This window comes from Cucurbita maxima, unplaced genomic scaffold (genome assembly GCF_002738345.1).
Source record: "Cucurbita maxima cultivar Rimu unplaced genomic scaffold, Cmax_1.0 Cma_Scf00046, whole genome shotgun sequence".
Taxonomy (NCBI): Eukaryota; Viridiplantae; Streptophyta; class Magnoliopsida; order Cucurbitales; family Cucurbitaceae; genus Cucurbita; species Cucurbita maxima.
In genome coordinates this window covers 478,937-493,460 of record NW_019272062.1, presented here as the reverse complement: position 1 = coordinate 493,460, position 14,524 = coordinate 478,937, and the positions used below count along the sequence as shown (strand labels likewise).

At 34.2% G+C, this 14,524-nt stretch overlaps 1 protein-coding gene across 1 annotated transcript; it reads left to right on the top strand.

The window, feature by feature from the left end:
- The first annotated feature begins 7,695 nt into the window (after positions 1-7,695).
- LOC111470631 (beta-amyrin 11-oxidase-like) lies at positions 7,696-12,425 on the top strand. The gene is made up of 7 exons (XM_023116205.1): positions 7,696-7,937; positions 9,571-10,048; positions 10,646-10,909; positions 10,988-11,077; positions 11,750-11,962; positions 12,038-12,159; positions 12,252-12,425. The coding sequence occupies exons 1-7, from the start codon at positions 7,711-7,713 to the stop codon at positions 12,343-12,345; spliced, it is 1,488 nt and encodes a 495-aa protein (XP_022971973.1). The 5' UTR covers positions 7,696-7,710; the 3' UTR covers positions 12,346-12,425.
- Positions 12,426-14,524: the final 2,099 nt, after the last annotated feature.

The window sequence follows — 14,524 nt, the reverse complement described above, 5'->3', positions numbered from 1 at the left end:
TTAGATGTGGTGGATTAATCAAACATTCACAGGTAGGTTCGTATACTTTCATAGTTGAGTAAGTATTTTTATTAATTAAATTTTGTTTGATTTGATTATATGTTCGTGTATAAGTTTTAAGTTAAACCTATAAAGTTCTATTCAAATTTAGAATTTAAATTTTATTAATATGAAAGTGTAAGGTTTTCATTAATCAACTTAAATATGGTAATACAAGCGTAAATTTAGCAATATATAAATATATTGGAGTTTTTTAATATTATTTATTTATTATTATTATTTTTTTTTGTCGGAACATGATTATTTTATTTTATGAATTATTACCTTTAATTTAGGGAATATAATTGATAATATGCATATAATATGTTTCATCAAACTTTTATAATGAAGACAACCAATATAGTCATCCAATCGGTTCAATAAGTTAGATGATCATTTAATGCTTTAATTTCATATAGTTTTATAGTCCATAAATTAAGGTGTTCATATGATGTGATGTTTCAACCAACTCGGACTACCGAACTCAAATTGTAAAAACTGGGTTGGATTAGATTTTTTTTTTTTTCTAGTTTAAGTTGGGTTGATTTTTTTGGTGAAAAACCAAAAATTAAGGTGGGTTTAGTGAGTTAATATGTTTTTGGTCGGGTTAATCCAACAAACTCAAAAATAAGGTTAGAACCCAGCCTTCCAACCCTACTATACTTTTACGATTCTGGGGGTATTGTTAATTTACATCTATCCCAATGAGCCGTTTATCGAATCATTGCAATTGATGTTCGAGCCCGAAGAGAAGGAAGAGATCTTCGTAAAGTGGGTTTTTATGATCCGATAAAGAATCAAACCTATTTAAATGTTCCTGCTATTCTATATTTCCTTGAAAAGGGTGCTCAACTTACAGGAACTATTCATGATATTTTAAAGAAGGCAGGAGTTTTTACAGAACTTCACCTTAATCAATAACCGAAATTCCATTAATGAAATAAAAAAAAGAGGGTGTGGATAACTTGTATATAGCTTTGGCTAACCTTTTCTTTATTATTTCCCCCCTCTCTTGTTCTATTCCTACTATACTTATTACCTTAAAATTAACTCACTCCTACTAAACAATAGAAGGTTTGGTTGAGTTAGATTGTGAACTCTATTCAGGTTGCTATAGTTGTCAACCAAACAAACCAGAAATTTTAGATGGGTCCATTTTTTATCCTAATTAAACCCCTTCAAATTCTCCTAAAATCACTATAAAAAATTATATATATAGAAATAAAGGTAAAGGCTTTCTTAGGATTCTAGAAATTATTAATAATACCTGTGAATGTTTGATTAATCCACCACACCTAAATGGTGTGAAAGTTATCTTATTTATAATCAAATAAATTACAAGAATATGGAAATAACAATAAATGGAAATAACAATAAATGGAAAGATACATATGATAATAAGACAAATATTAGATATTTGCCTTATAATAAAATATCAAATATAATATATATGGTAAACTATAATTTATTACTAAATATCCTTAACACCCCACCGCAAGCTAAGCGTCGGATTTAAACGAACGTGAAGCTTGAATCTGAAAAATTCAAAGAGGTTGAGAAACACTTTTCATGAAGATGCTAACAACTCGGTTCTTGGTCATCAAACATTGCAGAGGGATCGCCGCTCAGCGGCGATGCTGCCTTGGCTTCGACGAGAATATGTCTAACCCATGAAGAGGGATTGTCGCTTAGCGACGATGCTGCCTTGGCTCTGGTGAGAATATTTTTAACCCCAAAAAGTAGAAGGGGAAACCTAGAGCAAGGGACAAAGACAATGTTGAAGCCGGAAGAGTCGCCACATTGGGCGAAGGAGCCAATTTTGGTGAGAAGGGCAGTCGGAAGAGTCGCCTCATCGGGCGAAGAAGCCAATTTTGGCAGGAAGGGCGGCGGCAACTTGGTTGGCGAATAGGCCAGTGCGGCACCCAGATTCCGAAGGTAAATCTCTGCAAAAGGTTGATAGGTTTAGGTTAGGGTTTATGTGAAGGATGAAGGTTGATTGGGAAGAAAATGAGAGAGACTATATTGGCCAAGGGGAAAACCAATTTGGTTGGAAAAGGTGAGGTTGTATGTACAGAGTATGACGAAAGGTGATTTGGAGGTCAATAGGGTGGAGCCGAAGAGTAATCAATCGGCTCCGACTACGGCAGCCATGAAGACTGCCCCTACGGTGTCAAAACCATCAGGAGTGGTGGAGAAGAAGATTAGAGGATTCAAAAGCCATTGAAAAGAAATGATCAGGGTTGTTAAACCGAGAGGGCTCTGATACCATGTGAATGTTTGATTAATCCACCACACCTAAATGGTGTGAAAGTTATCTTATTCATAATCAAATAAATTACAAGAATATGGAAATAGTAATAAATGAAAATAACAATAAATGAAAAGATACATATGATAATAAGGCAAATATAGATATTTGACTTATAATAAAATATCAAATATAATATATATGATAAACTATAATTTATTAATAAATATCCTTAACAATACCACGGGTTCCATTAGAATAAGCATTTTAAAATCAAAATTAAAAAAATCATATTTGTGTTCAACTTGTTAAAAGGAATACTAAATATACAAAATTAATAATATCATATGTGAGGTCAACTTGATAAAAGAAATACTAAATATATAAGCAATTTTGTGTTTACAATATTGTCCAAGATCTAACGATTATTTATTATTTATTATTTATTATTTATTATTTCTTGTGTTTAGTTTGTGCCATCAAATCTTATCTTATCCTATCCATTTAGTACCATAAATAACACCACCTTGATTGCTTCGCCTAAACAATTTTAGTCAAATGTTTGTTCAATAATGCCCAAAATGGCAAAGAAGGCATTCTTTATTTACATTCTAAAGAAGGAAAGCATAAGGAATCAAATATAAAAAATAAAAGGATATTTCAATTATTTAGGTTCTAATTAGGTGGGTTCACATGACTCGTGACTAATACCGGCTGTCCAATCCAAACTATAAAAATTGGGTTGGATTATTTTATTTATTTATTTCTTTTTCCCAGTTTGGGTTGAGTTGAAATTTTGAAAAATCGAAAAATTTGGGTTGATTGGTGGGTATGACCAGTCCGAAAATAGGGTTACAACCTAAACTACTTTTAAGAGTATTACTAAGATTATATATACATATATATCAAGATTCTACTCCTGCAAAGTCTCTAATGCTCACATGAAATCTAACACATGGACCATTGTAAAATCTAGAGAATTGAATTTGAAAATGTCATGGGTTCATATAGGTTCACTTGGGTGCAAAGGAAAAGATCGAACTTTTATTAAAGATAAATTGGTGACACTAGTCTAAGCTAATCAAGTAAATGATCTTACTATCGGTTTGGTTAGAAGTTGATATTTGTACGATGACACATGCCCCGTGGTTATGCACGTGTTATATGTTTGATATGTGTGAAGTGTTTACGATATGATCAAGATATGTTTATGAAACTATATGACTATGATATGTCTGTGATATATTATGTGAATGATATGATATATGTTATGGTACGATGCGTTTGACTATATGTTTGAGATATGATACCCGAATGGATGTTATGGTACGTTGACTACTTTCGTTTGACTACTTTCATCATGTTTTTTCTCACTCATGGATTTTAGAAAAATTCACAAGGGACCACCCAACATATAATTACTTCAAGTAAATCACGCTTAACTTTAAAGTTTCTATGATTAAGTCACCCAAAATGAAAGAACACCTTCTTAGTATAGGTATTACTTTCAATTCTTTTATATTTTTCTTAGTCATTCTATCCTCAGGATCACTCTCATTCAAATGTAGTATCGGTTCATTCATATATCCATATCTTATTTGAGTGTCACATTCCATCCAAGTTTCGGTTTGATTTATTTTTATTGTTTTAGTTTATTAACGAGCTATTGAGAAGAAATACCATCGCCGTCGCAAGTTTCCGCAAAGCCAAAACAGACATAAACATCAATGGTGAGTTGTTTTAGTTTATTAACTCTTATTTCGGGTAAGACGTGATTGATAGACTAAACAATGCAACATGGGTGTATGGGTCAACAATAGAAAAACTCCCATAAAATTTCGTGCGATTTGAAACCATTGAACAACATTTTCAAAATCAATTTAATAACGTATACAGGTACAAATATTCAGTTTTTTCATAAAGAGAGAATGGGTTCGAGATGCAAAAGAAGTATATATATGATATAACAAGACTATAAAAATGTGTGGACAAGACAAATGCCCCTTGGTGGCTTCTAAGAAAATGTAGGAGTGGCGTATATAAATATACCTAATAAGTGACCTACTTATCGGATCTCATCGCATTTTTGACCTATCAGGTAATCACAGACTGTACTCTAATTAGATCAATGAACACCCCAACATTATTTTTCCCACCTAGGTTGTAACACCCGAGCCCCGACTAGAAACTTAAAACCTAATTTTTTTTTTTGTTTAAAGTTGAAGTTCCGAAATTTTATTGAGGGTTTTAGAGAAGAATTTTGAGATAGATAGAAGAGAAAAATGGTTAGAAATATCTCACGAACTCAAGACAAATATAAAAGAAAAATGCTCAAAAGTCAACCTCCGAGGGTGATTTGGTCATTCTGCCCTCCTTCCGTTAAGGACCTGAAATGGAAAAAGAAAAAGAAAAGAAAAAGAAAATAGAGAGAAAGAAGGTTCTAGAGAGAGAATGGAAAATAACCGCCACAATTTCGATCCTACATAAGGAGTACGACTCTAGTCGAGATTTCTTCACAAATCCTTCACAGAAGCAATATGGACCATTGTATCGTCCAAAACCATCAGGAGCGAAGAAAATCTGTAGGTAAGTTCTTGAACTTTTGCATTCGGATTTTCTTTAGATCTGTGAGAAATATAGGGGGTTAAATTTTAAAATTTGAGTATGTTAATCTAGAGATGATTGCACTCATAATCCATGAAGGAAGTCTTGATTGGCTCGGATCGAAAATAAGAGTTACGACTTTCACCAAACGATGCAAGTATTGATGTTTCGTGTCAACTTTGGACTAAGTTAATTAGTTAGAAATAAATTACAAGCAAACATCTCCTTCGGGAAGGAATGGTGTTAATATGAGTTAGGTAGAAAATAATCAATTTTCTCGAAAATCATAAAAAATATTGCGTCGGGTAGGATTTGAAGACCGACGCCCGCTACCAGACCCGGGAACCTGCGCTCGTCTTGAATCTGTCTACTGACTTGACTTCGCGTTCCCCAGCATTAGCGTGGGAAAAACCGAAAGAATCCGCACGCCCTGGCTCTCGGTGGACCAGTCAGCCCGCACCACGTGGCTATACCTCAGCGCTCGTCTTCCCTCCCTCACGGTACGCGCGCGTGGGTGATTCATTAGGCACGTGGTCGCGTGCATTAGCGCGTAAGCCTCTTTTTTGTCCCGATTTGACTCTCGTTTGACTGTTTTCATTCCGGTTTTAATACTGACCCGAATTTAACTTGATTCAGGATCTACCAACGAGCTTTCAAGAGATTTAGGACTCCCAAGTAATAGTAAAGCAAGTTTTGAAGGGCACGCTTCACTCCAATAAGTAACCACCTGAATTTTAAGGAAGTAATACTTATAGGATCGTTAGGACAAGTTAGCATGCGAGCATGATTGATCTTAAGTGGTTAGAATATGTAAATAGAACCCAGAATGAACAACTTTGGTGATTATTACTGACATGTACATGATGAGACTACAAAATTACCCATAGAACAAGAGAATTGAGAAACATGCTTAGTAAAAATCTAGACGAGTTACTGGTTATTTCTAAAAATAATCAAGGTACCTGCCACTTCTATTTTAGGTAAAGGCAAGACATCCTTGTATGGCTTATGAATACATCGCAAATTGAGAGCATGACACATGTATAGGGTTATAAGGTAGTTGTACTTATTTTCTTAGACTTAGGTTAAAATATGATGTTTTTAATTTTAACGCTTATTTATTTCATTTAATATTTTGTTGTGTCGTTTTAAGGATGTTTTCAAATATGTAAGATCATGGTAGTGTTTTAAGATGACATTTATGTTTTATGATAAAATTAAAATGCTTATTTCCGCACAAAATGATTACGTTATGATGACGGTAGCAACTCTAGGTAATTAGAAATCTAGAATCGTTACAACTCTCGTAATCAATTCATCATTACCTGACATTTTAGGTTGATCTAAAAGACTTTTAATTGAACCCAACTTAATCCATGTACGCACGTGTTTCTAATCATTCACATTATAAATCTTTTCATTATTAAATAATACTTTTTAAAAAGTTAGAACCTATTTGTGAGCCATACGTCTTTCTAACATGATAACTCAATCAATTTCTTATCACAACCTTTTTGACCATTGAATTGGGCTGGAGATAAAAATTGAGAGAGATCAACTGGTTTAAGGAAGAATTTGCTTATTTCCGCACAAACTTATGAAGTATCTTTATTAGGGAATTGAAAGGTACATCGACTTTCTTTAACTTTTTAGAATTGTAATTTAACTTTTAAGTTCAAGTTTAATTTGGAAGCATACATTCATAATTGTCAAGTTCTTCTAACACTTAATTACTAAGTTAAAAATTAATTGATTCAATTTTGTGTCTATTTTCGTCTCTATCTTTTTTGCTCCCGTTAGAGAGTTGAAGTTGTAACACCCGAGTAAGAGAGGGTTACATGAATGAATTGAGACCACATTCGAAAAAAAGCTATACTAAAAAAGACTTTAAAAAATGAAACAAGATGCACCTTTCTTTTCGGTGGCTTAAACATAGAAACACCATAGTTATGTGTGCTTTACTCGGAGTAATTCTATGTTTGGCGATCTCAATATAGGAGGATGCCGAGACCGTTAGGTGCCGAATTCAAATTTCGAATCCTAATCTGAATTCTGAGTATTGGACGTTTATAAATGGTATTAGAGCGATACCTCTCCCAGTAAGATGTGGTTTGAGGATGAACAAAAACGAAAATTAGTGGACACGAGTAAATGAGAGGTACATGAATGAACCAAGATTATATCTAAATGATAGTTATCCTACATATAAGATGATTAAGAAAGACTTAAATGTCACTATTAAAAAGCGAGAAGCAGGTAACCTAACCATATCGTAAGAGGATAAGTATGAAGCATTATAGAAGCCTTGAAATCTATAAATTTTGGAGTCTTTGTAATTATTTTAATTTGTATTCTGTGTTAGATAAACACGACTCTCCACAATGGTATGATATTGTCCACTTTGAGTGTAAGCTCTCATGGCTTTGCTTTGGGCTTCCCCAAAAGGCCTCACACCAATGGATAGTATATTCTTAGATTATAAACTCATGAACATTCCCTAACTTAACCAATGTGGAACACTTTCATCTAACATCCTGAATCCTATTCTCCATTTATAAATAACATTGAATAGCACTATCTCGTTATTCAAGCGGTTTTAAATTACTTAAAATATTTATTTTTTTTAAGATAAATTTTAATAAATGTTAAAAGAAGTCAAATTAAGGTATAAGCTCCTACCCACTCCCATGAAAAGTGATGTTATTAATAATTTAAGCAATGTTCATACTATAATGAATGAGTTGATGGCATAAGTTGGCACTATAAAAGACTCGCTAGTGTGGCTTTGGAGATATATTCATAGCACAAAGCTATAGACAATGGAAACGATTAATGTTTGTGTTATTATTGGATTTGTTTTAGGGGTTTATATGTTTGTGAGGAAACTCAACGAAATATGGTATTTGGTTAAGTTGGGAAGAAAGGCTTACAAATCTCTTCCTCCTGGTGATATGGGATGGCCTCTTCTTGGCTCATCCTTCTCCTTTTACAAAGCATTTACTGTCGGAGGTGATCCCGACTCTTTCATTTATCACCTTCTTTCCAGGTATGTTTCTTCATCTCTCTTTATCGGGTCATGTGTATAGTTATTACATGTATATCATGAAAGACTTCTCAAATTTAATTTAAACAGAGGTATTTAAAAGCTGACACGTTTTGAAAACACCTTAGATTTGTGTTTGGAAGACTAGAAAAAATTAAGATCTTATTGTCGATTGCTTCGATCCGGGAAGAAGAGGCTAAAAGGTTGGCCCCCCAATTCTCAAACCGCCCTAGACAAGTGGTTTTAGAACACGATATCGTGGAAATGCTGCTAAATCTTTCCGAAGTGAGAGAAGGAGGGAAGGCGCGCTACAGCTAACAGAACAGCTAGCGGCCTTCCCTACCAACTCTATCTTCACTTCTTGTTCTGATTATGAGGGAAACGGTTTGAAACCCATAACTAGGGATCCACACTAATCTATAATCTAAAATCTAAAAATAGAAATAAAATACTAGACCATGACTAACTATTTAATGATCGCTACCGTTTGCCCTTACCCAAAAAAGTTAAGATTTGGAAAAGGTTGGTGGGTAGAAAAATTTAAATATTTAAATATGATATTATGAGACCTAAAATTAGATATTGGGCTCCACTTATTATTTTGATAAAAAGTATGTGGGGATTATCTTCATGCTCTCGAGGCATGACGCAGCCGAAATGATCAAAAGAAAATAAATTATTTCTTAAGTGGTAGGTCAATTATCTAAGAAGTGTTTATAAATAATAATTTAATGAGACCTCTTTTTTTACAGTAGATCTTGTCTGTGTTTGCCTCTTATATAAGAAGAGGTGTCCACCACTAGTAGATATTGTATGTGTTTACCCGTTATGTAGGGAGGGGTTTCCAGACCCTTAATACTTTGTTCTCCTCTCAAACTAGCATGGATCTAACAATCTACTCTCCTTTCTCCTTGCGTAATCCATCCTCCATAGGTACCCAACATTCTTACCCTCTCCAAAACTTATAAATAATGTTTCGTTCTCCTTTCCAACCGATATGAGATCTCATAATTCACCCTTCTTGGGGGACCTAGCCTCCTTCCCCTCTCCAACCGATGTGGGATCTCACAATCCCTCCCTTGGAGACCCAGCATCATTCCCCTCTTCAACATTTATAAAGAATGTGTCGTTCCCCTATCAAACCAATATGAGATCTCACAATCCACCTTCCTTAGAGACCTAGAGTCCTTCCCCTCTCCAATCGATGTATGATCTTACAACCCCTCCCTTGTGGACCCAACATCCTTCCCCTCTTCAACCGATGTGGGTTCTAACATTCCCTCCCTTGAGGGTCTAGCGTTCTCGTTGACACACTGCCCGATATCTAGCTCTGATACCATTTGTAATAGTGTAAACTCATCGCTAGTAGATATTATCCGCTCCGACCCCGTTATGTATCGCCTTTAGCTTCACAGTTTTTAAAACGCATCTGTTAGGGAGAGGTTTCCACACGCTTACAAAGAATGTTTCGTTCAATTATCTAACCGATGTGGAATCTCCCAATTATAAAAGATTATAGACCACGTGATATGTTTAGCTTGGAAAATTAGAAGGAAAAAACTTGAAAACAATAATTTATGTCATAAATCCTTTCCTCTAAAGTTCGAAAATTAAAATTGTGGGCATTCTTGCACAGGAATGGAAGAGTCGGGATGTATAAAAGTCATCTCTATGGAAAACCAACAATCATCGTAACAGATCCAGAAATATGTCGACGCATTTACTTAGATGATGAAATCTTCCAGCCAAATTATCCAAAATCGGTGAAGATATTAGAAGTAAATGGCCTTTTCTCAAGGATGGATCACAACTGTGCATATAGAATCATGGCAGCTCCCATAAATGGCTATAATGTATTATCTCATTATGTGGACTTCATTGATCAAATAATGGCAAAAGGCTTGGAGAAATGGAGCACCAAGAAAGAGCCCATTGAGTTGTTGGGTGAGATTGGAAGCCTCTTTTTTAAAGTAATTTCACGTATTTTCTTGGGGACTGACATTGGAGCATCTCGCATGGCTGAGCTTGAGACATTATATAAAGATTTGGGTCCTGCAATCTTGTCCATTCTTCCTTATGATGTGCCTGGACTCACTTTTCATCGCGCACTGAAGGTACCGTTATCATAAGTTCATGCATCTCCTGTGTATATATGTATTGACATTTATTTGGTTTATAGCTCTCATTTATTTGGTTATAACTCTCATTTGTTTGGTTTATCTCTTATTAATTTGTTTCTTAACCTCTTAGTTCATAACTCATTTATTTGAATCACCTTTCATTTACTTGGTTCATAATCCTTTTAGTTGATCTTTCATTTTGATATCAATACTTCTATGCCTCTCTAAAGGGTTTTTTAGGATGATTGAGATATATTGAGTTTGAGTGTCATTTTATATTTGTTGAGTGACATTTGAGAAGAACTTTATTGAGATACTTTGTGTGCGAGACATACCTTTTGTAAACATTTTGATTATTAAGATTGGTTGCTACTCGTGGATCTAGAAAAATTTCTTCTCTTTGAACGACGTAAATCTTTGTGTCTTTTCGTTTAATTTTTTTTTGTATATATAAGTGTGATCGATCTTACATATGCTTCCGTCTTCCGTCCAACTATTATTGAATACCTTTTTTTTGCATTATTTATTTACTTATGCTAATGGATGTGCTTGGAGGATATTAAATGTTATTTTGTATACAACAATTGGCAGGCAAGAAAAAAGATAGAAAATATTCTGCAATGTGTGATAGAGGAGAAACGAAGAGCCCTAGAAAAGCAAGAAAGAGAGGTGGAGAGCCAGATGGACAAATTGATTATGGCAAGGGATGAGAATGGGATGAAATTATATGATAACAATGCCATTATAGACTTGCTTCTTGGATTGCTACATGGTGGGCATCATACCCCAGCTTATGCTGCTATGTGGGCTCTTGTGCAAATCTTTGAGACACCTCATGTATTCCACAAAGCCAAGGTTAGCTCATTCTCTCAAAAACAACTTTTAACTCCTTTTTAATTCCTTTTTGTAATCGTTTTGAGATACATTCTACAGGAAGAGCAAGAGTCGATTCTAAAACAAAGACCATCAACTCAAAAGGGATTAACTTTTCAAGAAATCAAACAAATGAAATATCTTATGAAGGTATGTTTTTTGTTTTCCTTTAATTTTCTCAGCAAGCGAGTGAAAAAAAAAATGCTATAAGAACTTGAGTTAGTGTTGAAGAATATTTTTCCCTCTCCCAAGTTTAAATTCTAAATCTAAGGCCTAGGTGGGTTACCTTTTACTAAAAAATTCTTTCACCAAGCAAAAATATTAGGTTAATGAACATAGTTTAACGAGAGCTTAAAGTTAGACATCTCATTCCATGTAATGCCCCATACCCAAAATTCGAAATCCTATTTCGATACCTGTGTGCCTCGACATTCTTCTACATCCCTTGCAACATGGTCACATTATTTATTTCTTGCTTCTAAGAGTAAAAGTTATCCCAACAGACCAACACAAGTCTTTTCGTCATGTTTTGCTCTCACTCACATGCATCTAATGAAAATTCACAAGAGATCACCCAACATATAATTACTCCAAGTAAAACACGCTTAACTTTGAAGTTCATATGATTGAGCCACACAAAATGAAAGTGCATCTTGTTAGTATAGGTATTTACTAAAAATTCTTTTAAGTTTTCTTAGTCATTTTATCTTCAAGATTACTCTCATTCAAATGTGATATCAGTTTATTCATGTATCCTTCTTCCATCCATATTAGAAATAAAATAGAGAATATAAAGTTAATTTGATTTATGTATCGTTTCAGTTTATTAACGAGTTATTGAGAAGAAATACCATCGCCGTTGCAAGTTTCCGTGAAGCAAAAACAGATATAAACATCAATGGTGAGTTATTCTATTATATTGTTTTAGACTACACCATACCAAAAGGATGGACCGTACTGATTTGGACAAGAGCTATTCATATGGATCCTCAATTATATTCAAATCCAAAAGAGTTTGATCCTTCAAGATGGGAGGTATGATTTATGATCCAATCAATTCATTAACATGTTTATCACAAAGATATTAATGTTGGTGGTGTTCATAAGCAGAATCATTCACCAAAACCAGGAACATTCATCCCTTTTGGAATGGGAACTAGATTTTGTCCGGGGAGTGAGCTTACCAAACTTGAGCTTACAATTTTACTTCATCACTTTATCCTCAATTACAAGTAAATACCCTCCCAAGTCTATTTTTTTTTTTACTGTTTAATCAAAATAAAAATGCACAAGTGATGGAATTGTTTTGTTTGTGTTGTTGTAGAATGGAACGTGTCAATCCAAAATGCTGCATCACTCACTTGCCTGCCCCCAAACTTGTAGACAACTGCCTTTGCACAATTACCAAGCTCCCATGATCAGAGATGGTTGTAGTTTCGAAACAACAAAAAGTGATTCCCAAATGAATTTATGTTGTCACCTTGCCATAATTCACTCAGTCTAGGGATAAAGTTTAATGAATAATTTTATACATCATCAGTAAGCAATATATTGATATGCTTACCTAATAAGCCACCTACTTAATATATAAATGAAAGATCATAAACAAATGGATGAAAAAATGAATATTTTAATTTAGAGGAGGAAAACTTATAAACTAATTCAGGACCCTCGGACCAATTAGTTATAAAATAAAAAAGATTGACTTCTCGTAAAGGAAGACCATTCATGGATGTGAAAGGATGCAACTCTCCTAGAAGAGTCAGCATACCATTTATTCCAACTAGATCCCAGAATTTATATCAAGATAAGTAATAAAAATAGATTATGCAAGGCAACATGGGTGTATGAAAAAACCATAGAAAAACTATTATAAAATTTTGCGTGATTTTAAACCATTCAACTTTTTGTAAATTATCGTAAGTTTTTATTTAATTTAGTTAGTAACTCTCTTTAATTGATTAAATAAGAATATTATTAATTTGATTATTAATTTTGTAACCATTTTAATCTTAATCCTTATTTAATTCCAAAAGTTTGATGATTCAAACAATTGTCCCTATATAATGGGTTTGATATCGAAGTTTAATTGAGTTTTGTGTGTCACATTGTATTCTTGAGTGACATTTTGGTGAGTTTTTGTAGTGTAAGAGTGAGGTATTCACTTGTAACACTTTGATTATTAGTGATTGGTTGCTACCCGTGGATATAGGAGAATTTATTTTCTCCGAACCACGTAAATATTTTAGTGTCTCTTTGTGTAATTCCGTTCATTGTGCTTGTGAGTACATTTGTTCCGCTTTCGCTACAACAATCGGTATCATAGTTTTATAGTTGTAGCTTTTGAAGGTTGTGGCATTACGACACACAACAAGTGGTATTAGAGCCCTATTGTGGTATTTGGGGTATTGTGAAAGTTTTGACTTCATCAACCACTAGAGGTGCTCACAATCATGCTTATTTTCTTGAAAATCAATTTTCAAGAATTGTGTTTTTCTACCTTCATCCAGATTACTTATTACAAATGATAGAGTCATCTGGAATTAAATCAAGACGTCGATCGAGAATTTTGAGTTCTAATCCTGAAGTAGAGAAATTTGATGGAACCAATAATTTTGGTGTTTGGCAAGGCGAAGTTAGCGATTTGCTGGCCATGCAAGACCTTGATACTTCTCTTGAGGAGGAGATGCCTCAAGACATGACTGAAGAAGAATGGAGGAAATTAAATTGACAAGCTTGTGGAATTATTCAATCTTGTCTTGGCAAGGATCATAAATATCCATTTATGAAGGTGACTATGGCAAAAGAACTATGAGACAAGCTTGAGGCGAAATAGGTGGAAAATAAACTCTATTTGAAGAAGAAACTCTTCTACTTTAATTATAAGAAAGGTATCTCAATGGTTGAGCATTTGGATGATTTTAACAAAATCATCACCGATTTGCTCAATCTGGATGTTATAATTGATGACGAAGATAAGGCGTTGTTGTTATTGAATTCTTTGCCGGAATCCTACGAGTTTTTAGTAACCACCCTGATACATGGAATCATTGATCTTGAATTTGAAGATGTTTCAAATGCCTTGATGAATAATGAGGTGGAAAGAAGGACAAGGAGGCATATCAAGATTCTAGCTCAAATGTTCTCACTGCTTGTGGAAGGACTTCTACTTGGAAAAAGAGAGAACGTGAAAGTTCCGATCAGAGTCGAGAGGTAGATATGAAAATTGGAGAAACCTTGATAAAAATGAGTGTGCATATTGTTGACAGAAAGGCCATTGGAAGAAAGATTGTCCGATCTTAAAAGAGAATGGGTCGAAGTCCAATGTGGTTAAAGATGACAACATTGATACAGATAATACGTTGACGATCTCCTTACCAGTTAGTCAAATCAATGAATGGATTCTTGATTCTGGGTGCTCCTATCATGCTTCCCAATAGAGAGATGTTTTTGGACTTCAAAGAGTTTAATGGAGTTGTCTATATGGGCAATGATAGTACTTGCAAGATGATGGGAATCGACTCAGTACAAATCAAGATGCTTGATGCGGTGTACGAAACCTCAATGATGTGAGGTATGTCCCTGATTTGAAGAAAA